Consider the following 25,687-nt stretch of genomic DNA (forward strand, 5'->3'; position numbering starts at 1 on the left):
GGTGCATCACCACAGAATGGCATCCCCACAAATTAAGAATCCCTCATTTAAATCACATATAGCCTGATAAAAACACCTAAAAATGGCCAATCTAAAATCTAAAAATTGAGGTGCATTGACACATACCACACATAGACCTGATTCACCTGAATCTCATACATTATATTGCTTGCTCAACTAATTTCATCTGTAACTAAAACCAGATCTTGGGCATCATCATCAGTTTTTCAAGATTACAATATGAAGAATGTTTGTTGCATTTTCCAAACTATGAAACTGAAGTGTTTTATCTAGTAATACCCAAGATCGACTACTACCTGCAAACGTTCATAAGCTTTCTGCACTGCAAGAAACTTTTCCCTCCCTTCTGGATTTTTGTCTGGATGATATTTCATGGCAAGCTTTCTGTATTGTCTCTTTAGTTTTTCTTCATCAATATTCTCAATTTGTTTGGATATATTAGGAATCTCCTCAGAATGATTTTTAATGGCATCATCTTTGGACACATCATCCAAGGATATCTCTAGAATTTTGCAAGCTTCTTCTTCGGAAAGATCCATAGGTCTCCGTGTCAGCTCTTCACGCCACATTACGAGCAATGACTGAAGGAACTCAACATGTTCAACTATTGGCCAATTAGGAAATCGAATCTCATCACATAAGTTACGGAGGTAATAACGGTGACACCACATTTCGTCCTTTAACTCAGGATATGTCACTGGCGGCATAGGAGCATAATCATATAAAGAATGGCAATGCTGGGATAATTTCTGGGGGAAGTCACCCAAATGCTGCAAAACCTAAAAGAAAGAAGTACAAATTAAAAAAATAAGAGAATATTTTTCTTTACATAAGAAGAAAAAATGCACATGAACCAAACTTGTCATGCAGCTTAGTGTAAGTTCTCAATTACCTGACGGATGAGATTCTCTGCCCTCATTTTGTGAGTCCATATAATTTCTGGAGTGTCAGAATCAGAAACCATTGCTGCTGCAAATGCAGCAGGACCACTTCGATCCAGTACATAAAGCAAGGACTCAGGAAGAAGCCCACCCAACACACTCCGTTTTGCCAATGGCAATGAAGAAGAAACTGCAGCTTCTTCACCGCCATGAAAAGCTTGATGGAGATGAGTAACTGAGAAGAGTTGGGCAATTGAGAAGAGATTTGAACCAGGGTAAGCCAAAGCAAAATAAAATGCTCCTGTACTGTATAGCTTCATCATTGCCTTTGGATTTCTGGTGACAACAGCCTTCAGCAAAGCAGCAGCAGCCTCTACAATACTTGGTTCCCCTGTAAGCATACCCTACATTCCCAAACAACAACAGAAAAAATACAAATAATAATGACATACCATCCAACTCTGATAGAAAGAGCAAGGACCATACTCAAGAACGTGCATACAGATATATAGTTTACATGTGTCAGAGTGATTGAGAGTTAGGCTTCAACTTGTAACAGACATCTCTCTACAAAGCCTCCAATCACCACGGGTTGCAACACGAATAATCAACAGATTTCTTTAACAAGGAGATACCTCTTTGTGGTTTCTTAATTTAAAATGAGAAAGAAACCAGGAGGTTTCTTTAAAAAGGAGAAACCACTTCAGTTTCTCACATGAATATGAAAACTGCTTCTGTGGTTCTCCTTTAAAGGAGAAACCACAGAAGCTGTTCCTTCATTAAAGAAAACACTTTCTGCAGTTTCATACTCAGTTTCTTCTTTAATTTAGAAACTGCCTTTGCGGTTTCTTCTATTATCTTGCAACCCCACTATGCCACCTCAAAAGTTCTTGCTTAGTGAAGGTGATATGATGCGAAATTTAGTATGGGAATTACTTTTGTTTGAATTTTAGTTTGTGATTTTTTTTTTTTGGTTAGCTGTTTCAGATTTTGAAAAAAGTCCGTACTTGGATATTGTTGAAAATAGCCCTTTACTTGTACTGGTAAATTTGATAGCCATGATACCTGTGCAATATGTGGAAGACAGCGAGGACTTGACAAGATCCGCTTTACCCTAGGAGTTGGAGTTACTAATTCTCCAGCATCGTCTAAATCTGAATGTGCAGACACCATGTTGTGTAATATGGACAATGCAGCTTCCCCTACCTGTAAGCAGAGTCCATGTATTAGTACAGATTGAGGACAGTATAAAAAAGGAAGGAAAGTTTTGCACTTGGGAAAGGAGGCGAGACGGGGTAGATGAAATAACTACAGGTTCATGTATATGTTCAACTACTAGTATGACAACCAGCTACAGAAGTGAGGCCACCAAATAAGTCATCACATAAAACCCATAAGGAAAAACAATGAACAAGAAACTGCCACATCTAACTGCAAGTATTAATTGCATTTTACTGGTAAATATACATTCAAAGGGAAAGAAGTTGGTTTAATGATTCTACAGAGAAGCACCATACAGAGGTTCTACAGCTACAAGCTAAGTTATATCAAGCCTTTATCCCACTGTGGGCCAAATGAGCCAATGATCAAACAGTATCAAAATACTAAAGAATGAAAACATTAAGGAAAGATGAGATTCATCATTTTCCCATAAACAGAAAGCTAATTCTCACACAAATGTAGGTCCCATTTCAATGATAAAGCTATGCCATCATCTTAGATACTCCCAGTGGTTTGTACCCTCAATATCCCAATTTGTATCCTCTTGCCAAAATAACTAATTCAAAACACCAAGTTTTACTGCAAACAGATCCAGTCAAGGCATTAATATACCCCACACTTTTAATTCAAGTATATTTCAAAGTTTGCACTTCATAAACTATCTTCAGAAGTTCAGATGTCCAATAGTATAGTGCAAGGACAATAAGCTATCTTGAACATATAGAAGTATTCCATGTGCTCCACTTTATTTATTTGTCTTCAAATTTGTATTATCATTACAATTTTTTTGATCTCAAATCTCTGTTCAGTAACATTGTACAACAAAATTCTTGTTGTTTTTTTAATTACACTGGAGGGTTCTTAGGACTATATCTAATGCAGAACCTAATAATGGGTTTAGTAAACATGACAAAAGAGGGTTGTCGGGGTCCCGAGCCTGACTTGTGATTTTCTTGAAGATAGAATTGAGAGAATAGGAGAAACAGAGAGAATTTGGGAAGGATCAGACAGAATAAGGGAGAATATCAAAGAGAAAGATAGGGAGATAGACATGAGATAGAGAGAATTAGAGAGAACCCGAGAGAGAAAATGGGAGAATTTCAGAAAGAAGGGAATAACTTTTCAATTAATCAAAAGCATAATCTCGGTCAAGAGTTGTACAGCCTTATATAGAGGCTATTCCACCACTTTAACAGAGCAGTTTCCACTCCACCACTAGAGGTAACTTCTCCTAATCTATCCCACAACTGTAATTAAAGCAATAACTAACCTATTACACAGACTAATACAATCTGTAAAATTAAAAATTATTAACCTAGATCGTGACATTCCCTCCCCCTTAAAGATTTCTTGTCCACAAAAATTCTCAGCAGCTGGTCCTTCATCCCACCCCTGTAGCATCTTTGCCGCCTCCTCCTCCCAATCCTTCCATGCACAGTAATTGCCTTTTGCACTGGTGCCCTGGACTAAATTTCTCTCCACACCTGTAGCACAACCTAGCTATCTCCTTTGATCCATGGACAAGGATTTGACTGGAGTAATAACCCTAGGGCTCCATCCTGATGTTGCAGACTCCAAAATCTCTTCCAATGCTGACTTGTCAATGGTTGAATTTCCACTGGAAGGTGGTGCCTTTTAAGGATTGCTTCCAAGGCCATCCCTTGTAACCTTGCCTTCTCAGCGGCCTGCTTAACAGGCTGCACCATCTTACCTGTGGGCCTCAGTTCATCTTTTAAGCCGCTCACAAAGGCTGAGGGACCTCAGTTCCTCAAAACGGACCTGGCAGTCTAGTACCAATCCTTCCTGTTTCAACTTATTGAACTCCTCAATTGTATCAGCTATAGATTTCTCCCAAACCTGTCACAGAGGTCTTCCACAAATTTGGTCCAGTTTGCCTCCACCCTCACCTTGTTCCACCCCTGAAGTATGGGAATTTCCAGCCTAGGTAGAGGTGTATGTTGGTGATTTGGGTGGGATCCCCTTGCCTGGAATGCCGGGTCTATTACCGGTTGTTCCTCATCTTCCTGTGAAGTGGAAGCATGAGGAGGAATGCCTGCTCATGTCAAGATTGGTTCTGACATGGCTCTTGGAGGAAAATCTTCCAGCAAGCTTGCCTGGGCTTCTTGGAAAACATCCTCAGGAGCCCATCCAACCTGTGGCTGATGTTATCCAACTGCTAGCCCATGTTAGCTACTTCCTTCTCCAGTGATTGCACAGCCTCTCTGGTGGCGGCATTGGTGGCTGTGTTCTCCTCCCGGCACCCAACTCTTACCGAGTATGCCGCAAACCCATCTCCATGGCCTCCAGCCTTGTTTCTAACTGGTTCGTGCGGGTTCCCTCTGCCATTTCCTCAGTCGATTTCTTTCAACCTCACCCTGAACAGCCAACATAACTGCATCTAAATTACAGTCACTGCCTTTGAACTGCTTCCAGGAACCAGCTTGTCCTGCTCGCCTGCAAATTCTTGAGTGAAAATGTCTAGATCCAGCCAAGAATTAGCACTCTGATACCAATTTGTTAGGGTCCCGAGCCTGACTTGTGATTTTCTCAAAGATAGAATTGAGAGAATAGGAGAAATAGAGAGAATTTGGGAAGGATAAGACAGAATAAGGGAGAATATTAGAGAGAGATAGACAAGAGATAGGGAGAATAAGAGAGAACCCAAGAGAGAAAACGGGAGAATTTCAGAGAGAAGGGAATAACTTTTCAATTAATCAAAAGCATAATCTCGACCAAGAGTTGTACAGCCTTATATAGAGGCTATTCCACTACTTTAACAGAGCAGTTTCCACTCCTCTGCTAGAGGCTATTGCTCCTAAAATATCCCACAACTGTAAATAAAGTAATAACTAACCTATTACACAGACTAAAATAATCTGTAAAAATAAAAATTAAAAATTACTAGCCTAGATCGTGTCAAGGGTAAGCCTGTAGCAACTGTGGTGTAACTCCTTAGTGACTTGAGAGATTCAAGTTGTAGAAATAGCCTCTTTGCAAAAACAGCAAGGCGAAGGCTGAGTATAAAACAACCCTTCCCCAATCTTTGAAAGTGGGGAGTCTTGTACATTGGAATTTCCTTTTCAGTAAATGCAACAAAAAACACAATGAATTTACTAAATGTATTTCCAAAAATGTAACCTCAAATAAAACCCATGGAATTGGAAATAGTGAAAAGAAGAAGCAGCATTTAGCAACATCATTCCACTTAGTACAACATACAGACTATTCAAATCAGATAATAAATCTAGTCATCATACATCATTAATTGTGAAACTATAACAATAATTGTGCAGTAAAGAACAAACAACTATTTTGAAAGGTATCTACACAAGCACAAAAAGAAAATTCAGTGCATTTAAGCATCAGCTGTGCCACTCGATAGAAGTACACTTCCCTAGAATTAACTGTATCCGCAGCCCAGAACCCACCATATAATTTTTTTTAACACGTAAGAGAATTACCTGGGTTGGGGTAAGAACAGGAACCCGAAGAGCCATAGCCCAACGAAGTTCACGTATATCTCTCAATCTCTTCCAGTCTAGCATCCCTGATGCCCAGCACCGTGTTGTCCAATCAATAGCTTTCTTTGACCACAGCCTTCTGATAGCATCCTTTTCCAGGGGTCCAACTTGTGCGCCTTCCTTGTCAACATACATCCATTCCTTAAGTGGCTCCATGAAAGCAGTAGCAGCTATCAAATTGGATTGCAAAGGAATAGCTGTTCTTTCTGAAGCTTCATGAACTACTGTCAGCAGATCAACAGCTAGTACACACCCTCCAACTAGTACAGAAGCCTCTACATTTGATAGAACTTTCATTAAAACCTGCAAATATAGCCAACAATACAGTAAGTGCGGAGTTATGATGATGTAGTTCTTACTTCTCACACTTGCTACTTCCCTTCAACAGGCATTTTACAATTTCAACCAGTTCCATGTGTAGCTGTTAATTCAACCAGATGTGTCTTGACGGTACACATTAGAAGAGCAGTGCATATATATGTCTACACTACCAAGTTTCATTTGAGATGGGAGACTGATCTAAAAGGATCTAGTTTGCAACTACGAAATTAGAAAAATCTGGTTTGATGGATAGAGAAATTTCCAAGCAGATATAGATGAAGGACATGAACAGTGTTATATGGCAAACCTAATCAACTAAGGAAGAAAGCATCAACTTGTTGGGCTTGATAGATTTAGAAATAGAAGAGAGAAAGTGCTTCCTATCCTCACCCTACTAGTTCCCATGAAGATGAGTTCACAGCTCAGTGAGCTCACCTCATTTTACTGAGAATTATAGCCATGAGTCAGCTTTGAGAGAATCAAGGTCCAGGTGGCATAAATAAAGGGAGAATGCTACACCGTAACTATGACAGTTAAACATGAACAACAACTACCATTTGATTTCAATCACATCTATGATATCGCAAGTGCATATACCAAGGCACTTTATTTTTATTTTTTTGCTAATAAGGCTTTTTTTAAAGTACCATTCACACATATTTCATTCTGTCAGCTATCAATCAAAAGCATGTTTTTTTGGGCAGGACATTAGAGAAATGCACTCACCAGCGAATCTTTTGCTTAGTTTTGATAAAAAGATGGTTTCACATGACACAAGTAAAAATAGGGGGAACACTTTATGAAAAATATGCAAAAATGAGAAGTAAACAAGGATACAAGGATGGTTGTCCAGATAAACTGGCTTTGGTACATGCCATGCACCTTTTCTGTTGGCTTAATCAAAGTTCAAACACAACATAATATTTATGTAAACTAACTAGTTCCATTCAAATAAAAACCTCATATAGATAAAAATTGGATGTGAAACAATTACTAGGTGTTTCTGGACTAGAGTGTACCTAAAATAAAATCTAATAATTAAGGAGGAAGCAGGATATAACCCTGTAATGGTTTCTGACACCTGGACAAAAACATGCATCAGATGTGGTACCAAACATCGGGGAATTAGTAGGCTGGAATCTTATAACATGGTTATGAGGTTAAAAACCTAGTGGCATTGTTGAACCGAAGCAAAACAAAGTGCTCATCTCACTCATATGGACATATATTTCCTGTTCATCTATCTGCTTGCTCAACAATACTCTGAAAAACAGTTTGTTTGCATGACAAAGACTGGTTGTTTTCAGCAGCCTCTGCCACCACTCCACTCCATATAGAAGAGAGATGGGAAATCTTCCAAGAGCAAAAGAGAATGAAATGTACTAAATGGAAGTCAAAATGGGCTACTTCCAGACAAAAAGCATGCTTCACTTACCCTTTTCTAATACATGATGCCTAAATTAATTCTAAAACATGGACTGGACCACATGCAAAATGAAACATACATAACACAAAATTCTAGAATCATAATAACTGGAGGAGGTTATTTATGCAATAGAAATCGGTGATCAGTTATTTAAACTCTGAATGGGAAATAGAGCTTTATAGGTCCCATAACATGAGCAAAAATGATTTCTCTATGCAAGGTCAAGGATGTACCTTATGACAAAACAACCCTTTTTCTCTGTAATTTTTTTTAAATGGAATAACACATGAAAGTATACAAGCACAGTAAAAATGCAAAGAGGAAAGAAATTCACAAAAAAGGACATTAGCAAAGTCAAGAAAGAAAAAATCTGCAAGTAATCTTCCATCAGTAACTTTGCTATGTCCACCCTAGCAAAATACTAAAGAAAAGAAGTTTGGCTATAGCAATGTCTCATTCTGTATATATCATACAAAATTCAAGTGACAGAGAATTGGTTCCATATATAAAATACAAAGTTCAATGACACAGAAATGGTTGGCCACTCAAGTAAAAAGGAAAAATAAACAGAGAAGGAGATAAGCATGTAAACACAATTTAAGACACATGAAACATATGCTGCGACATAGGGAGTCCCAAAAAAGGTGCACCATTAGCATGCCTGGTTGTAATGCAGTTTCATGTATCCTGAAGCATTGAAGTGATTCAAAACCTCATGACCAACACACATCCCTTGAAAGGAATATTATCTATGAAATAAATAAGCTAATAAAGAAGTGACAAACAAAGAAGCAAGGAACACATCCACGAACCAGTTGGAAGAATGGGATGGAAGCATGAAACAATTTTTTATGTACCTTCAGAAGTAGAAGAAGGCGATGCCTCAAAGCTTTATCATCAGTCCTATCCAAAAGAACTGTAATATGCGCTGTGCCTTCAAAAGGGCCGATTGTTCCATAATGTTGCTCATATACAATTGCCATTGCCCTTGCACACAGCTCTCTGACTGAAGAGCCTCCCCCTCCCCCAAAACCATCCAATCTTCCCATGTCGCACCAATCATCAGATGCGCCCATTTCATCAGGAACAGCACCATCTACAGTAAGTCCTATGTCTGCATCACACAGGAAGCGATGATACAAGGCTCTAAAGAAAGCAACTGGGTCACGCAATGGAAAATCCTGGGCCCTGCCACTGCTTCCACTCTCCAGCAGCAAACGCAAGTAATATTGGCCCACACAGACTTCTTTTGACAAGCTACGGTAGCTAACAGAAAACTCAGTATAATTCCATGATATCTGAGGAACACTATCTTGCCCAGTCATAATCTCCACAGCAGACCCTCCAGGAACAATATCTTCTGTGCGTTCCTTCTCAACATCTAAGTTATGAACCTCCGCCTGCAAAGCCTGTCTCAACTCCTGCCGGGTCCTCTCATTCCATATCAAATCTGCCCGGTTATGATCAAGACTAAAAGCTCGCCAAAATTCAGGCCAGTTACAAAGTAGCCTGCCAGAACCAACAGGTGTGTTCTCCACAACAACCTGAGCAGGAGCAGGAACACTTGCATTTTGTAAACCAACCACATTAGAGTCAGAATTAACTGGACTTGAAGCATCCAATTGAACAGAAGCAGAAGCATTCACTGATTGAGGACCTGACGAAGCTATAGTTGTTGAATAATCCACTTGTGGAGCACCTGTGGAAGGCAATTCACTAGGCAAGTTATCACCTGAATAAACTGGATAAGAGCTTGTGGCAGGAACCTGTGAGGAAATTGGATCTGCCGTAGGTTTTTGGGAGCTATCTGAACCCTTCAAACCACCAGCACTTGTCAGCCGGCCTGGATCACCTTCAAAGTTACTAACTGGAGACATGGGGGGACCCTGGGAAGTTATTCCTTTTCCTGAACCCCTCCTCCTCTGCTGAAGCAATCGTCTCTGTCTTCTACTCAAGGACGACGATCCTTCTTGACTAGATATAGTTTCTGCACCTTCAGGAGAAACCCCATCTGAGCGTGTATGCAGATAAGCAACAAGCCCAGGAGGAAGCACTCTAGACAGCAAGTCAAGAGCAGGTTGATAAGAATCTGCCCAAAGAGCAACAAGCTGTCGGCTAATTTCACGACGTTCACCAGCAGGAAGGAAAAAAGCATGTAGCAGATGCCGCAATAAAGCTCCATCACGTAAAGCAGCACCACGCATGGACTCTGCTGCAATTGCATCTTCTTCTGCAATTGTGCGCATGATCACAGCAACTGTCTCTCTTACACTTTCAGCAGGATGACCAAACAGTGCAAACAAGCGACGTCGCAAGCCTGCAACTTGGCGTAACAATTCAACAAAAACAGTATATTGAGTAGTTTCACCAAGTGGTTCACAGATCATTGCCTCAAGAACTTCCACAACAGACATTGATAACAAAGGCGATATAGACATAGGTTTTAGTCTGTTGACAAGGATAATAACATTGCTAATATTAGCAAATAATACAGACTTTGTGTGCATAATTGTAGCATGCCACTCTCCTTTTGTGTCTGTCTGTATATTCATATCACCAGGACCACCACCTATAAGCACTGCAATTAATCCAGCAGCTTCAGCAGCAACCCCTTCTGAACCATTTCTAAGTAAACCCATTATTCTTCCAACAGCAGCTGGGAAAGCCATCACATGTGACGCAGCACTTCTTGATACCAGCAGTCTGCGCAAACATGCAATGAAACCCATCACAGTTGCAGCTGCTTTAGGAGAAGGGGGAGGCAAGGGAGGAGACTCTGGGGGGAGATTCGGCGCAGCTGGGAGCATTGTGATCAAAGCCATCAAAGTCACTTCAGGTACTTCAATGTTAGGAGGCACTCCACTATAAGGAATACATGCATTGAACTCTCTTATTCTACGCCACAACTTAGCTCTTGATCCAGGAATGGAACCTCCTTCAGCCACAGCATCCTTGGCAACAGCTGCCAAGTGTTTCAAATGCATATTTGTAGTTTCCATGTCAGCAACAGGACGTTGTCCAATAGAAATTTGTTTCATTTGCAAATGAACTCTCCCACAAGGTGGATCAATTCGATGACCAGGCATTGTTAACCTTGGGAGTACAGGTACTGGGCATTGACCCTGCACAAGTGAAAATACACATGTAAACCACATTTTCTGAAACAATACTCATAAGTATGACCAGAAAAACTCATAAGTTGTAAGATACAATTTATCACAATAAAAATATGCATTTATCATCTAAACTATCCAATCTCACAAAATAAATCCAAATTATTAACCAGAATAGTGCACATCTACCTACTTCTGTTTGCAACACATCCCGAACTGCTGCAAGCAAGCTATCACGTGATGTGCTAGCATAAACCTGGGAATCAACCTTAACAGTCAGCAGGTTACAAATATACAAAAACATATTAGAATGCTGGGCAAGTATGTACACAACATGTGCAAAGTATGAGCATAACTGAGATTATAATGTTATGGTAGATGTGTAGCCACATAATAAAAGACAAGATTAGAAATGAGGTTATATGCAATAAGGTCGGAGTGGTGCCGATTGAAGATAAGGTGCACAAAACACAATTAAGATGGTTTGTGCACGTGAGAAATCTGAGGACAGTGGATGGAATAGAAAACATTTATAACAAACAAGGTAGAGGAAGACTAAAGAAACTTAGTAGGAAACTCTTTTAGTATGACATGGAGTATAATGACATCATAAAAATAAATATGCTCATGGATTGAGATGATTAGTGAGCTAGAGTTCATATAGCTAACCCACCTAGTGGGAGTAAGGCTTACTATTATTATTAAAATATAGATATGCATAACAAACAGGAAAGGGGTAAAAGTTTCTTACATGAATTGGGCATCCATCACTAAATTCAATTGCAAACATCTGGGGCTCCTCAGCAAATCGAACAAGAGAGCTGACTGCAGATAAAGGACGGACAATAACGGCCTGCATGCATGCAACAGCTATAAACACTATGTAGTCCAAATTTTTTTTTTTTTTTTTTCCTTTTCACTCAGACAAGTAAGACAATAGAAGAGACCACCAAAGACAAAGCCCAATACAAAACACCCAGCTCAACTGCTTGCAGAAAGCAAAGCAAAATAAAAAATAAAAAAAAACATAACAGCTCATCCAGAAACTGAGAAAAAGACAGAACAGAAATCAACAAGAACAAGATAACTAGGAGAGGAATGATAGAGCCTTTGAAGGAGTTGATCATTCCATACATTTGCTCAGAACCTCAAAAAATTGCAACTGAAAAATTGCAACACAAACACCAATGTGACATGCAAATAGCCAACTGGATCAGGGTTTGTCCAGACTTGAGAAATTATATTATCTGCATCATCAGAGCACTGGGATTTAAAAATATTCCAGGCACACTCTAATTTTTTTCAACATATTCTGGTTTCACCCACCAACTCTGTTGTCACGAAATGACCGGTCATTCCCGCATTTATTTCCGTTGCATTTTTTAAATTCCAGCATTATTGTTCAGTAGTAGCTGGTAGGTTAAAACGCTGCCATTTTGGATGATTAGGCGTTAGCTGAATTAAGGTGGTGATCGGCTGGGTAGGAAGAAGACAAAAAGGAACATAGTTTGTTAGAAGTTGTACCAAGTGCGGGCCCACCTCTGACAAGGGAATATCCCTCCAAACGGCCTATATTTCTGTACCCCTCCATTGTGAGGAAATCATGAATGAGAATTATCAGAATCTGTTTCCTTCCTATTTCTCTCTCACTCTCTAACCTCTCTTCTCTACTCTCACTCAACCACTAACCCTTCACGGAATTCTTACCGGAGAAAGGATCAATTCCTTCCTCAAGAGCGGGGTTGTGACATCTTGGTATCAGAGTAAAGATACTCGGCCAAAGCTCGGTGACTTAGAACAATGGCGGAAGGGACTCACATGAAAGACATGGAGACGCGGCTCCAACAGCTGGGAGCGATAGTGACCGAAATCCAGAATAGAATGGATAGGACGGAGTTGGAAGCTAACAGAAACCATGAGGCAGTGATCGCCATGGACCGAAGGATGGAAGACTCTATGGAAGGGCTTGAAAGGAGATTAGAAGGGTCGATCGCACGGGTGCGAGAAGAGCTGGGAGCTCAAATCCAGCAGTTCATGGTGATGTTTACCCAACAAAACCGGGTCAGGTTAGCTCCAGACTTTCCACATAGAGGGGAGAATGAACCTCTCCTACAAAGGGTTATGATTAACCCGGAAGAAAGAGGTCAGGAGGAGTTAGAAATAATAGGAGGAGAAGAGCAGAACCACCACCCTCCAGGATTTCCTATGCCTTGGATGGAAATTCCGGTATTCGAGGGGATACATCCTCGGTGGTGGCTGAGGAAGTGCGAGAGATTGTTCGAATGGTATAACGTACCCAGAATGCAGAGGGTGGGCTTAGCCGCTGCATACTTCAATGAGATGGTAGACGCATGGTTCCAGGGGTGTTTGAGTTTAAGGAGAGAATACACCTGGGAGGAATTCCTTGAGAAGTTATGTGAACGCTTTGGGGAAAGAAGTGTGGCAGACACCATCGAAGAATTCAATAAGCTGCTGCAGACTAGGAGCGTGGGAGCCTATCTTAAGAAGTTCGAGGAGCTTAGATCGTATATGGTTAGTCATAACCATCACCTCTCAGAAACTTATTTTGTATCAAGCTTCATGAGTGGACTGAGTGAGGAACTCAAACCAATGGTTAAGATGATGAAGCCGCAGACAGTTGAACAAGCTTCAGAAAGTGCTCGCTTACAAGAAATGATGGTGGAGGCCTTGATCAAGAAGCAAAGACAACTACCCAGAGGAGCTAACACAGGAACAGCTGGTATGGGGCAGAAGGGGTACACTCGTGACGCTAACAGAGGAAACACTGGAGGAAAGCCAATTACAGGTACGAGCTCCATTCCCTATGGGGAGCAGCTACGTGAACAAAGAAGGATGGCTGGCTTGTGCTTCAGGTGCGGGGTAGATATCACCCGGGCCATCAGTGCAAGAGGCAGGTCCTACTGTTGGAAGGAGAAGAAGAAGGGGAGCAGGATGAAGTCAAAGAAGAGGGTGATGAAGAGGACAATGGAGAGATCTCCATACACGCCTTAAAAGGGGTGGCCGACAACAAGATTATCAAGGTGGGAGGCCAAGTTAAGGACTACAACCTCATGATTTTAATTGATAGCAAAAGCACTCATAGCTTCCTCGATGAAAACACAGTTGAGAAGTTGAAATGCCCGCTCACAGGAACCACCCCCCTGAGCGTGACAGCTGCCAACGACCAAAGGGTGCTGAGTAATTTTACCTGCAAAGGCTTCTGCTGGGAAATGCAGGGGGAGAAGTTTGAGACAGACCTGAGGTTGCTTCAACTGGGAGGGTGCCATGTGGTCTTAGGAGTGGATTGGATGAAGGGGGTGAGCCCCATCAGCTTCGATTTCAATAGGATGGAGGTGTCATTTGAAAAAGATGGTAGGAGGATGACACTGACCGGGAAGAACGAGATGGGGGTTTGTAAAATGATATCAGGGAGGAGGCTGTAAAGAGTGTTGAAGAGCAAGTGGAGTCAGATAGCTCACCTCTTCTCAGTGGTAGCAGCCGAAGGGGATCACACAGAAGCCGCGATACAAGGGAAGGTGGGGTTGACAGTAAGCACACCCCAGGGAATGCAAAACCAGGTATGCCACTCGGACGCCCTTAATAAACTGTTGGTGGATTACAAGGATCTCCTTAGAGAACCAAAAACTTTACCCCCTACCCAAATGTTTGACCATAACATTAATCTCAAACCAGGTGCCGAACCCATCAATATTAGAGCATAGGGGTGTTCGCGGTGCGGTTTGGCCGGTCTGAATCATTTTCAGCACGCCAAACCGTTAGTGCGGTTTTTCAACCAAACCAAACCGCGGTCTGGTTTAGTGCGGTTTACCGCGGTTTGAAATGCTATTTAAAATCACTAAAAAAGATATTTAAAAATGGTAAATAAAGACACAAATATTGATAAATAAAGACAATTAAATGTAAATAAATAGGAACAAAAAATAAAGACAAAATAGTGTAAAAAATAAATAGGATGGGCTGCCAATTATTAGATTTTTATAATAATAATTTTTTTATAATTTTTTTTATTATTTTCTTGAGCGGTTTGGTTTAAAACCGAACTGCAAACTGTCCAAACCGCAAACCGCGCGGTTTGGACAGAATCTAAACCGTTTTCGACCGCCAAAAAAAAAAATCGATCAGATCGATTTGGTTCGGTTTGGTTTGGTTTGGCCGGTTTCCGCGGTGCATCGGTTTTTTTGAACACCCCTATTAGAGCATACCAATACCCTCCCAACCAAAAGAACGAAATTGAAAAAATGGTGAGAACCATGCTTGAACAATCCCTCATTAGACCCAGCCAAAGTCCATTCGCTTCCCCCGTCCTCCTAGTAAAAAAGAAGGATGGAACATGAAGATTTTGTGTTGATTACCGGCAACTAAATGCCATGACTATTAAAGACAAATTTCCCATACCCTTAGTGCAGGACCTACTAGACGAACTTAACCATGCCAAATTCTTTCCTAAGCTGGATCTAAGGGCAGGAAACCACCAAATTAGGATGAAGATTGAAGATATACCAAAAACAGCCTTCAAAACCCACCATGGCCACTTTGAGTTCCTAGTGATGCCCTTCGGGCTCACAAATGCCCCGGCAACCTTCCAATCCCTCATGAACAAAATTTTTGAACCCTACCTCCGCAAGTTTATATTGGTTTTCTTTGATGACATACTTGTTTACAGCCCTACATTCGACCAACACCTAGCCCACCTCAAAATTACCCTTGAAATCCTGAGGACCCACCAGCTTTTTATTAAGGAATCCAAATGTGCTTTTGCCCAAAGGCAGGTGAAATATCTCGGGCACCTCATATCAGATGGCAAGGTTAGTACCGATCCCAGGAAGGTGGAAGCAATGCTGTCTTGGCTGAGGCCCACATCCCTGAAGGCCTTGAGGGGATTCTTAGGACTGACCGGGTATTATCGTAGGTTTGTGCAAAACTACGGAATTATCAGCAAGCCACTGACCAATTTACTGAAGAAGGGAGGATTCAATTGGGGGCAGGAGGTAGAAGAAGCATTCGAGAACCTTAAGGGGGCTATGAGCAGAGTACCGGTGTTGGGCCTCCCAGATTTTGACAAGCCTTTCACTCTAGAAACAGATGCTAGTGGAACCGGGGTCGGGGCAGTGCTGGCTCAAAAGGGAAGACGACCCCTAGGCTTCCTGAGCCAAGTGTTGAGTCCAAAACACTTAGGACTCAGCATCTATGAAAAGGAACTTCTAGTTGTACTCATGGCGGTAGACCGTTGGAGGCACTACTTGGAGGGCAACAAGTTCATCATAAAAACGGACCACGAGAGCTTAAAATTCCTACTGTAACAAAAGCTCCAAACGCAACTACAGAAGAAGGGAATGACCAAACTAATGGGTCTGCATTACAGAATTCAATACCGGAAGGGAAAAGAAAATAGGGTAGCTGATGCACTATCCAGACGTCATGAGAAGGGATACTTAGCAGCCATAACCACCCTGGTGCCTGAATGGTATCAAGAAGTGATTGACAGCTACGAAGGAGACTGCAGAATTAAGTCAGTGGTGGAAAAACTGACGATGGGAGCCCAGGAGGTAGAGGGCTACACCCTAAACCAAGGGTTGCTGAGGTTTCGCGGGAGGATTGTGATTGGACAAAATCCAAGGATCAAGGAAAGGATCTTTCAAGCACTACACAAGTCGCCGCTGGGAGGACATTCGGGAGAACAGAATACTTACCTCCGGGTTAAGCAAGTGTTCCAGTGGCCGAGAATGAAGACAGAGATTAAGGAGCTGGTCCGAAGATGCGACACATGCAGGAGGTGTAAGTCAGAGACAGTGGCCTACCCGGGGTTACTATAGCCCCTACCCATCCCAGACCAGGCCTGGACTAGTGTCTCGATAGACTTTGTGGAAGGGCTTCCTCGATCAGAAGGGAGGGACAACATCCTAGTCGTAGTTGACCGGCTAACTAAATTTGCCCACTTCATCGGGCTGACCCATCCTTACACGGCTCAAGATGTAGCTAGGGTCTTCTTGGATAGGGTGATCAAATTGCATGGGGCTCCTAAGGCTATAATCTCTGATAGGGACAAGATTTTTACCAGCTTGATGTGGCAGGAGCTAATGAAGTCCCTTGGAACAAAACTAAATTTCTCCACCGCATATCACCCCCAATCCGACGGGCAGACCGAGAGGGTGAACCAGAGCCTTGAAACATACCTGAGGTGTGTCTGTTTGCTGCAGCCCAAGGAGTGGCATAAGTGGTTGTCACTAGCGCAGTGGTGGTATAACACCAGCCACCACTCGTCGATCAAGATGTCCCCTTTTGAGGCCTTATTCGGGTACAAACCACCCATTCTGCCAGCAGTAGGAGGAAGCTCTAATGTGGCCTTAGTGGAGGAATATTTGCAACAAAGGAGGGAGATGACACAGCAGTTGAAGCAAGAGCTAGCCTCGGCCCAAAACCGCATGAAGCAGAACGCGGACCGAAGGAGAAGCGAGAGGGAGTTCGAAACAGGGGATCAGGTGTATCTCCGACTGAGGTATAGCCACCTAAAGTCAAGTTCTCGAGGGAAGGTCACTAAACTTAGCCCCAAGTATTATGGACCATTCCCTATTGAGGCCAGAATCGAGAAGGCAGCTTATCAATTGAGGCTTCCCCCAGGGTCACAAATTCACCCTGTTTTCCATGTTTCACTCTTAAAAAAGTTGGTAGGAGTTCAACCCACAAGTTCAGTACTACTAGCCCATCCCAAGGAGGTCAGTGCAAGGACCGAGCCAAAGGCTGTTGTCGATAGGCGGGTGATATACAAGCACGGGGCGCCACTCATCCAGGTATTGGTCAAATGGTGAGTGCACACTTCAGAAGACAGCACGTGGGAATACCTACCGGAATTCCTCAATCAGTTTCCACAAGCGGCCAGCCTCCTTAGCATTTCTCGAGGACTAGAAATGGCTAACGGTGGGGGAGTTGTCACGAAATGACCAGTCATTCCCGCATTTATTTCCGTTGCATTTTTTAAATTCCAGCATTATTGTTCGATAGTAGCTGGTAGGTTAAAACACTGCCATTTTGGATGATTCGGCGTTAGCTGAATTAAGGTGGTGATCGGCTAGGTAGGAAGAAGACAAAAAGGAATATAGTTTGTTAGAACAGGTGCGGACCCACCTCTGACAAGGGAATATCCCTCCAAATGACCTATATTTCTGTACCCCTCCATCGTGAGGAAATCATGAATGAGAATTATCAAAATCTGTTTCCTTCCTATTTCTCTCTCACTCTCTAACCTCTCTTCTCTACTCTCTACTCTCTACTCTCTATTCTCTACTCTCACTCAACCACTAACCCTTCACGAAATTCTTACCGGAGAAAGGATCAATTCCTTCCTCAAGAGCAGGGTGATCAATTCCTTCCTCAAGAGCAGGGTTGTGACATCCATGTGCAAGCATACAGGTGAAGGAACAAATATATGCCCATTATCTGTAGTTAATGCAATGCATTTCAGATGGTTTGCATATATATTCCATTACAAGGCCCAACCACAGGACACCCAGCCCAGGGCTATGAAGGATAAAAAAGCAGGTAAGCCTATGAGCAAAAACATTGTGCATGTTTTTAGATCTGCATTCATTCTTTGGACTCCAGTGCCTTTGATTTTTGGGAAGCAACCAACAAACAGCATTTATAGTTTGTGACATAATATCCTTGCACACCAGCACATAAATCTGGCACGATAATCCTAGGGAAAGAACCAAACTTGCACCAAGAAACATGGGTAGAAATAAATGGATCTATCATAGGTGTAGGACAAATCTAAGACCTCCAAGGGAATAAATTGCAACATCCATTCACAGAGAGATGTCAGAATTAAGAACACGTGAAATGTCAGAAATAAGAACATAAAAAGGATCAGCAGTAAGAATCAATGGCGTTTATTATATCAGCTAGTAGCATCTGAGAGATACAGGCATCTCAAAAATGATACTTTCTTTTCTTAACAATTTCTTTAAATTCCTCTAAAAATGACGACAGTGTAGAAAGACCTAATGAGAAAATATATACCCTTAGTCAACAGGCTAGGGTGCAGAATTCCATCTTTTTAATTGTCTCAAAAGTATAGGTTGCATTTTAATCTAATAGAAGGATCAAACTAACAAGCCACATGATGAAACTTTGGGAGAGGAAAAATGAGCAAAGGTTAAAGAGAGAAATTAATGTTTTTGAAAACCAATTTTGTTTTATGCTTGGTGGGTTAATAGAAGCCATATACTCATTGAGACACTTAATGGTAAGTCCAATGATAAACAAAAATATTAGCATATGGTATTTATAGACTCAGAAAAAGCTTATCATTGTTGTTGTAGTAAGTACTTACCCATTTCCAACAATACCTACTTAATTTCCATGATACATCATGTAAGGGAAGGAATTAAGTCTTGCTAAGTAATCAATTAGAAATGATAGAATACCTACTTAATTTCAATGATACATCATGTAAGGGATGGAATTAAGTCTTCCTAAGTAAACAATTAGTGGAGATGAACATACACCCCCTACCCACAACAACTTCTGCATTTTCTCAAAGTGGATGATAACATTTCAGGGACCATAACTTCAGGCATGATAATCTATTTGGGCTAAAACACAATTAGCTCCTACTTGTAGCAGTTTGTGTTGTAGAGGCACAGAAAGTAATACTAGAAAAAGATGCAGTTGTTCGAACATCTAAAACCAGATAGAAAAACTATATTCCAGCTTCCTTTATATGCACTGGATTTTGATTTCTTGTAGGACTACCATAATCCTAGACTGACACAACGTTCAGAGAGTCAGAATAATGGAAAATTTTGCAGATTTGATTCTAGAATTGGAGGATAAAGTTTACACCAAATAAACTAAAAACTAATTCAGGCTCAGTTTATCATACACCACATCTCTTTACCTGTTAAGACTAACATGAACACAATGTCAGCAGAGTCCACATATCAGAAAACATGAGAATTATATTTTGCAAGTGCTTCTCAACTGTTAAACACCATAATTGTATATGCACCAGAGCATAACACCATAACTGCTTTTTTCTGCAGGAATAGATATCTACGGGCATAATACAATCCTTAGTACCAACTTCAATAATTGAGAAGACATGCATATATAGATATTGATAAGTAATGCTTGAGAAGAAATTTGGGTACTTCTCAACTGTGTGAACAAAAGACCTCACTCACACTCCACTCCAAAAGACAACAATCTGGATATATAATTAAATCCAAACTAATGCAAACACCATTGGAAGCATGCATAAGCAGAACATTTGGCATGTGCACAAGAAGGAAGCTCTAATACTGTGGCATCTTTCTAAAGCCTATATAGAATATGTAATCAGCTTACTTCATAGTTGTCTGGTCGCCTTTCAACAAGTGATACCCTTGTAAGAATGAGTTGACGAGATACAGCATCACCTTGTTCCCCAAGTCCTCCCTTTGGTCCAATTCCCAAACTCAAACCCGAAACATTTAAAGTTCCACGAGCAGCAGATCGCAATCTTGTTACAGCCCAAGCACCACAAGGAGTTTCTTCTGCCCGAACAGCCTCCTTGGCTTCACATGACGTGTCCAAAAATTAACAGAAAGCATCAAAAAACAAAATTAGGAGGAGAAGATAAATTTTTGGCATAATAAAGAGAAAGGAAGAAGAATGAGTGAATTAATGAGCATAAAATTTAAATCAGCAAAAAAAAGCATAAATTTTAGTATTAGGATACCCCGTCTTTTAATATACTCAGCAGGAGTGAGTAATTGGGAACTATCCATGGATAGTGACAACCCAACCATTGACTTTGCAGTTTTTGTCTGTGAAAAAATATTTAAGAGCATCAGATTGAGGCAGAGTAGTTTATAGAACAAAAATATGAATCAAGAAGGCAATTAGCTTCCTGCAGTGCTTATGCACTTAGAGTAGTAGGAGAGATAGCAGGTTATGGTTATATTGGAAACATGCAAGAGATAGTATTGAAACCATAACTAATTATCAGAGAGGAACACCTTACCAAATTGGATATGATAGCAGTGTTTGAAGTCCCTGAAGCAGCTTGAAAAGCTTTAGATTTTCTTCCATATGAAGGACAAAGAACAAAACCTCCATGCTCAACATTTTTCTTCCCATAAGTATCAGATAGCAATATTATTGCAGGTGAATCCATGTCTCTAAAATCCAAGCACCAACGAAGATCTCCAGATCTTAATTCAATAAGTTCAACTCCAACATAGGTAACTTTCATTTTCTGTAGAAACCATTTGTCCAGATGTTACTAGTGCAATAGTAAAATGATCAGCATAACCCATTTATTATTGGTTATTAATGCACCACAACTCAGCTATCCAGCAGAAACACTTAAACAGTTAATGATCAGCAGAACTTCATCACCGGCCACCACTAGTGGCGGTTTTTTCAGTTTTTTGTAATAAGAAAGAAAGTGGAGAAACCCTGGCCTAGTTAAAAATATAACCTAACTTGAGTTTAATTGATGGCATTTCGCCAAAATCTAGCGGATGGGGTGTCCGAGTAGAAAAGGTTAACTACAGACACCTCCAGGGACAAAAATAAAAATAGGAGGTCCGAGGGCTACCCCTTCTTTTTATTTCCATTACTAGTTAGGAGTTTAAAGGCTGTGGTGTATGGTCATCAAAAGCTTTTGTCCTATAACAGAAAATGGAGCAAACACACAACTAAACCTTACTGACATTTCAATTTTGGGTCTGATTTGATTTGATTTTGTTTCTTTTTCTAGATAAATGGAAAGCAAATATACCCAAAAGAGCCTAGAGACGAATTCTTTATAAAAAAAAAAAGAAAAGAAAAGCCTATATATCTGCAAACTAATACATTTATTTAGGTCCTCCTGGATTATCTTTTCAGCCAACCTAACACCTTGCATGTGGACAACAAGCTCTTCAAACTACTAGCTTTTTCAAAATAGTACTAGCCAGAAAACCCAAAAAAACAAAGAAAGGGCATTTACTTCAGACTGCATATGATGATATCAATTTGATATTGGGAGTTGAGCTAATCAAGTCAACATATATTCTATATTAGTAAAACTCAGGGACCAAGAACCGATATTTATCCACTGTATTAAGGTACTTGGAGACTTGGGGTAGAGGTTTGGAAAGGAAAAAAATAAAGCATAGTTGGAAAAAAATAGAGCATATTTTCTATATTAGTTTGGCTATTGACATAGATGGCTAAAGGTTTAGGATTCATGTAACTGACCATGCCTAGTGGGATTAAAGTTTGTGACTGTTGTATATTTTCAACTTTAGTTTCTTGAATTATTTTCCTAGGGTTTCTTTGATGCCATGACTAATAGCATTCAAGTTGCTATCCAATTGATTTGTGCATCTTTAGGCCTTTTATTCAGGTTTGTCTGGGTTATCTATCCAACCAAGCTAACTAACACCATGCACGTGAACAATAATCTCAACAAATCATGCGTTCTTTCTAATATTTATTGCCAATAGAGTTTTGTATTATCCAAATATACTTTGCATTCAATAGTGTGCTTCTGCTTTATGGTGCCTTTGTCCAGATTATGTTCTCATCAAGAAAGTAGTTACTCTAGATCACAGACATGACCTCACACAAACAGATAGTCCTAGGTTGCAATTAGGTGTTGTTTAAGAAAATTTACAGATTCTGGATCATCAAATAATCCTTCAAACCTAAGCCAGTTACCTAACTTGTACTTATTAATAACATAGCATCACAAAAGATATTGATGCTGAAGAAAAGTTAATACTTACATAAGGAACCCATTCCGAAGTTCTTCGGCGAAGATGAAGGACAGGAAATTCTGCAATTGGCCCAATCCTATTCCACCTTATTCTGTGCAACTCAGTCAAAATGCTCCCCTTGTACTTTGAAGAAAGCTTAATATTTTTGAACTTCCCACGGCCATCAGTTCGAACACTGATGTTAAATTCCTGCGAACTGTCATCCCTCCCTAAAATAGGTGCCGCCCCTTCAAAATCACTCCCCACGTCATAAGAATTTGTCACAGAGAGTGTCGAAGGGTCTAGTGTAATGATCGAGAAATTGGATATGCAGAGAATTCTCTTATACCGGCCTCGCCATGAGTGCTTAACCACCATGTACCGGGCCAGGTACTCCTGCTCTTCAACTGAGTTAGGATGTGGAGATGGGGCTGAGGTGGATGATTCTGGCGGAGGTTGGTGGTTATCGGAGGCGACAACATGTCGGCTTACAAAATCCATATGAGGAAGGTACGCGAGAGTGTGGGTTCGAGGCGGGCTAGGGCGGAGAAAAAACCATAGTCCCGAACCGGGCACCGCCGACGGCCCGCTCTGCCGAGACTGATTCGCCCCCAGTGCTTCACGTTTACGCTGAAAACTCTATTGTTAATCAAACCCAAACTCTATCCAACAAAACCCTATCTCTCATCAGTGATTCAAAGTATGAACAATTTGGAACCTTCACCACGCAAAATTCACCCAAGATTTCCCCTCGGAACGCTCTTCGCACTGCTCAAAGCAAACCCTAAGTAACAAAACTCTATCCCTTGCCCGAACTGATCAGCAGAAATCAAACCCTAGCCAAATTCGAACCGAATCAGCAAGACGGTCAGAAATCAGTGTAGACTAACGAACACATAATCAAACATTCGTACACAATATTCATATGTTTTCGCTACGTATGTGAAAATTAGCCTCAACCGTTCCCCTCACTGGCCAACGCAAGACCCTAATTATCGCCGCGACTGATCAATCGAATCAAAATGGCAATCAAACTTCGATCAACATCGGCAACGAAATGCAGACATCAGCAGATGCGAAAATGGATTATACATGCGAGTGGTTTGCGTCTGCTTGAGATCGGAGAATCGGGTAGCAGTGAAATTGGCGGAGGATCGGGGAGGGGAGAATAGTTCTTCAAATGGCGGTTGATCGAAGAGTGAAATGGGAAAGGATGGGAGGACAGAGAGACAGGGAGAGAAGGGGGTTGGGTTGGATTCGTGGTGGCTGGACAGTGTATAGTCTTACGAGCCTGTCATTTTAACTTGTGTCACGGCTGTTTCGATAAGCTCTTAATGGGCAAGAAAACAAAAAAACCAATACTAGGTTGATGACAAATTTGACAGTGCTTGTTGTTTTCATGGGGACTGAAATGTCTTTTGGCCACCCAAAATTGGTTCTGTCATCACATATTATAATCATTTTTTTTATAATTAGAGTTTAATTTCTTTTATGATAAAATTTGCACACATTATTTTCTTTTTGACCAATAATTATACATATTAATCTATAATTAAATATAAACTAATCAATTATTAACTTATTGTAAGAAATATTTGATCTCTCGTAACATTTGAGATGACATTTTTATATTGGTATATTATAATTTTTTATTGATTAGACACACAATATAATATATTTAATGTGAGAGTGTTATTTTTAAATATTTAAGTAATATTTATATTTTATGTATTTATTTATACATATATTTTATTGTAAAAATATTAATATGAATTATTTGGGGGTTTGAATCACTTTATAAAGATTGATTATACATTTCGAGCATACGTGGCAGCCATCCTACTCCTGATAAACATGACACATCAGAAAATAGACTATTAAATTATTAATAATGACTCTTTATTTTATAAATAAATTGCGGACACAATAACTAATTTAATTATAATTTTGACCCATTTAGACGTATGTTTTAAAATTAGCCTTACACCCATCTGACGTTTGAATGATGTAGTTTTGAGTAATCTTAAACTCTATTAAAATAAATTTAACAAAAAAATTAAAAGAAAAATAAAAACACTTCAAGTATCTTGACTTGGAAACTTGTGGTTTCTCAGGTTGAAACCCATGGATTAATCTATATTGCTAGAGAGATTTAATGAAAAGCTGATCAAAGGATACAAAATAACATAAATGTCCTCAGTTAAATTGTAAATTTGCTTCCCTTACCCCCCACCTCATCTCTCACATATCTCCCTCTCATGGTTGCCTCCAACAAGCATCAATTATTGCTGTATAGTTTGGCCACCTCGCCACCTTTATCTCGGTGCCTCACCTTACCATCCCATAGCAATGATCAACGAGGCGAGGCAAATGTGGCTGTCGACAAGGTGATGCAGTGACGGTCATCGCTTGTTGGAAGCTGCCATGAAAAGAGAGAAAGAATGCAAGGGCAAAAGAAACAAATTTGTAAGGTGATGATATTTTTATAATTTTGACACCCTTTAATAAAGCTGTCGGACTTTGTAAAAGGGTGATATTTTTAGTGACGAGTGTAAAGCCGAACAAAGACCCACTCTTTTTGATAACTAAGAAACGATAGTTATTTGAAGAACCATTATAAAAATCAATTTTCTCACAATATAATTAATGAGTTATAATAATTAATTATTTTTTATAATAGATTCTAAATCTCAAATCAGAAAAATAGCGAAAAATAATTGTTATTTCATAGATTGAGGAAGAGAGAAAGAGAAAAAATGAAAAACTTGTTCCACTAATTGTGAAAGCTACTACTTTTAATATTAGTTCACTCTATAAAAACCTTGTCGATGGATAGAGAATTAAACCCCTCAATTATCAAATCATCGTTATCTTATTATTCTCAAGAAATCATTGCATGTTTTATTTTTAATCAAGCTCACCACTTGATCATATCACCCATTATAAAAAATAATATGTTCTAATTGATAAGAGTCCGTCATTCTCAATTACAAGTTTAGAACTAATAATAGATAGACGTTTTATTTTTATTTATTTATTTATTTATTAATAATTTCTTTTTAATTTTCCGTTCTAATATTTAGTTAAATTTATTTTAATATAATTTAATTAAAATGAAACACCACTACGTCGTTTTTCAATTAAGAAAATAGATGACATTAGCTTTTTAAAATATATAGGTATTTGCATAAATAAGTCAAATCACAGGGTGTATGTGTAATTTTCTTTTTATCAAAATATTCCTTTGCTTAGAATGTGGTGACTATTAAAAAATATAGAATATTAATCATGCCTTCCTTTGCATATCTTTTAAAATATTATTTTCTCTAAGAAAATATTAAAGGCATTTGATTGCTACTTTTGTTTGCTTTTAGACTAAACAAGTAAAAAGAAAAAAAAATACAAAAAGCACAAAAAATGTGCTTTTATTTTTTTA

At 39.9% G+C, this 25,687-nt stretch overlaps 1 protein-coding gene across 1 annotated transcript in view; it reads right to left on the minus strand.

Moving 5' to 3' along the window:
- Positions 1–23,534, minus strand: part of LOC127806613 (dnaJ homolog subfamily C GRV2) — a 35,310-nt gene extending 11,776 nt beyond the window's left edge. Inside the window, exons 1-11 of the mRNA XM_052344000.1 lie at positions 22,282–23,534; positions 20,529–20,762; positions 20,244–20,331; positions 19,871–20,079; positions 11,256–11,357; positions 10,698–10,760; positions 8,249–10,513; positions 5,585–5,947; positions 1,968–2,108; positions 914–1,306; positions 318–800 (exon numbers count right to left, since the gene is read on the minus strand). Coding sequence (XP_052199960.1) covers positions 318–800; positions 914–1,306; positions 1,968–2,108; positions 5,585–5,947; positions 8,249–10,513; positions 10,698–10,760; positions 11,256–11,357; positions 19,871–20,079; positions 20,244–20,331; positions 20,529–20,762; positions 22,282–22,752 — 4,812 coding nt within the window. The 5' untranslated portion in view covers positions 22,753–23,534. The remainder of the gene's footprint in view (positions 1–317; positions 801–913; positions 1,307–1,967; positions 2,109–5,584; positions 5,948–8,248; positions 10,514–10,697; positions 10,761–11,255; positions 11,358–19,870; positions 20,080–20,243; positions 20,332–20,528; positions 20,763–22,281) is intronic.
- Positions 23,535–25,687: the final 2,153 nt, after the last annotated feature.

This window comes from Diospyros lotus, chromosome 7 (assembly GCF_014633365.1).
Source record: "Diospyros lotus cultivar Yz01 chromosome 7, ASM1463336v1, whole genome shotgun sequence".
NCBI lineage: Eukaryota > Viridiplantae > Streptophyta > Magnoliopsida > Ericales > Ebenaceae > Diospyros > Diospyros lotus.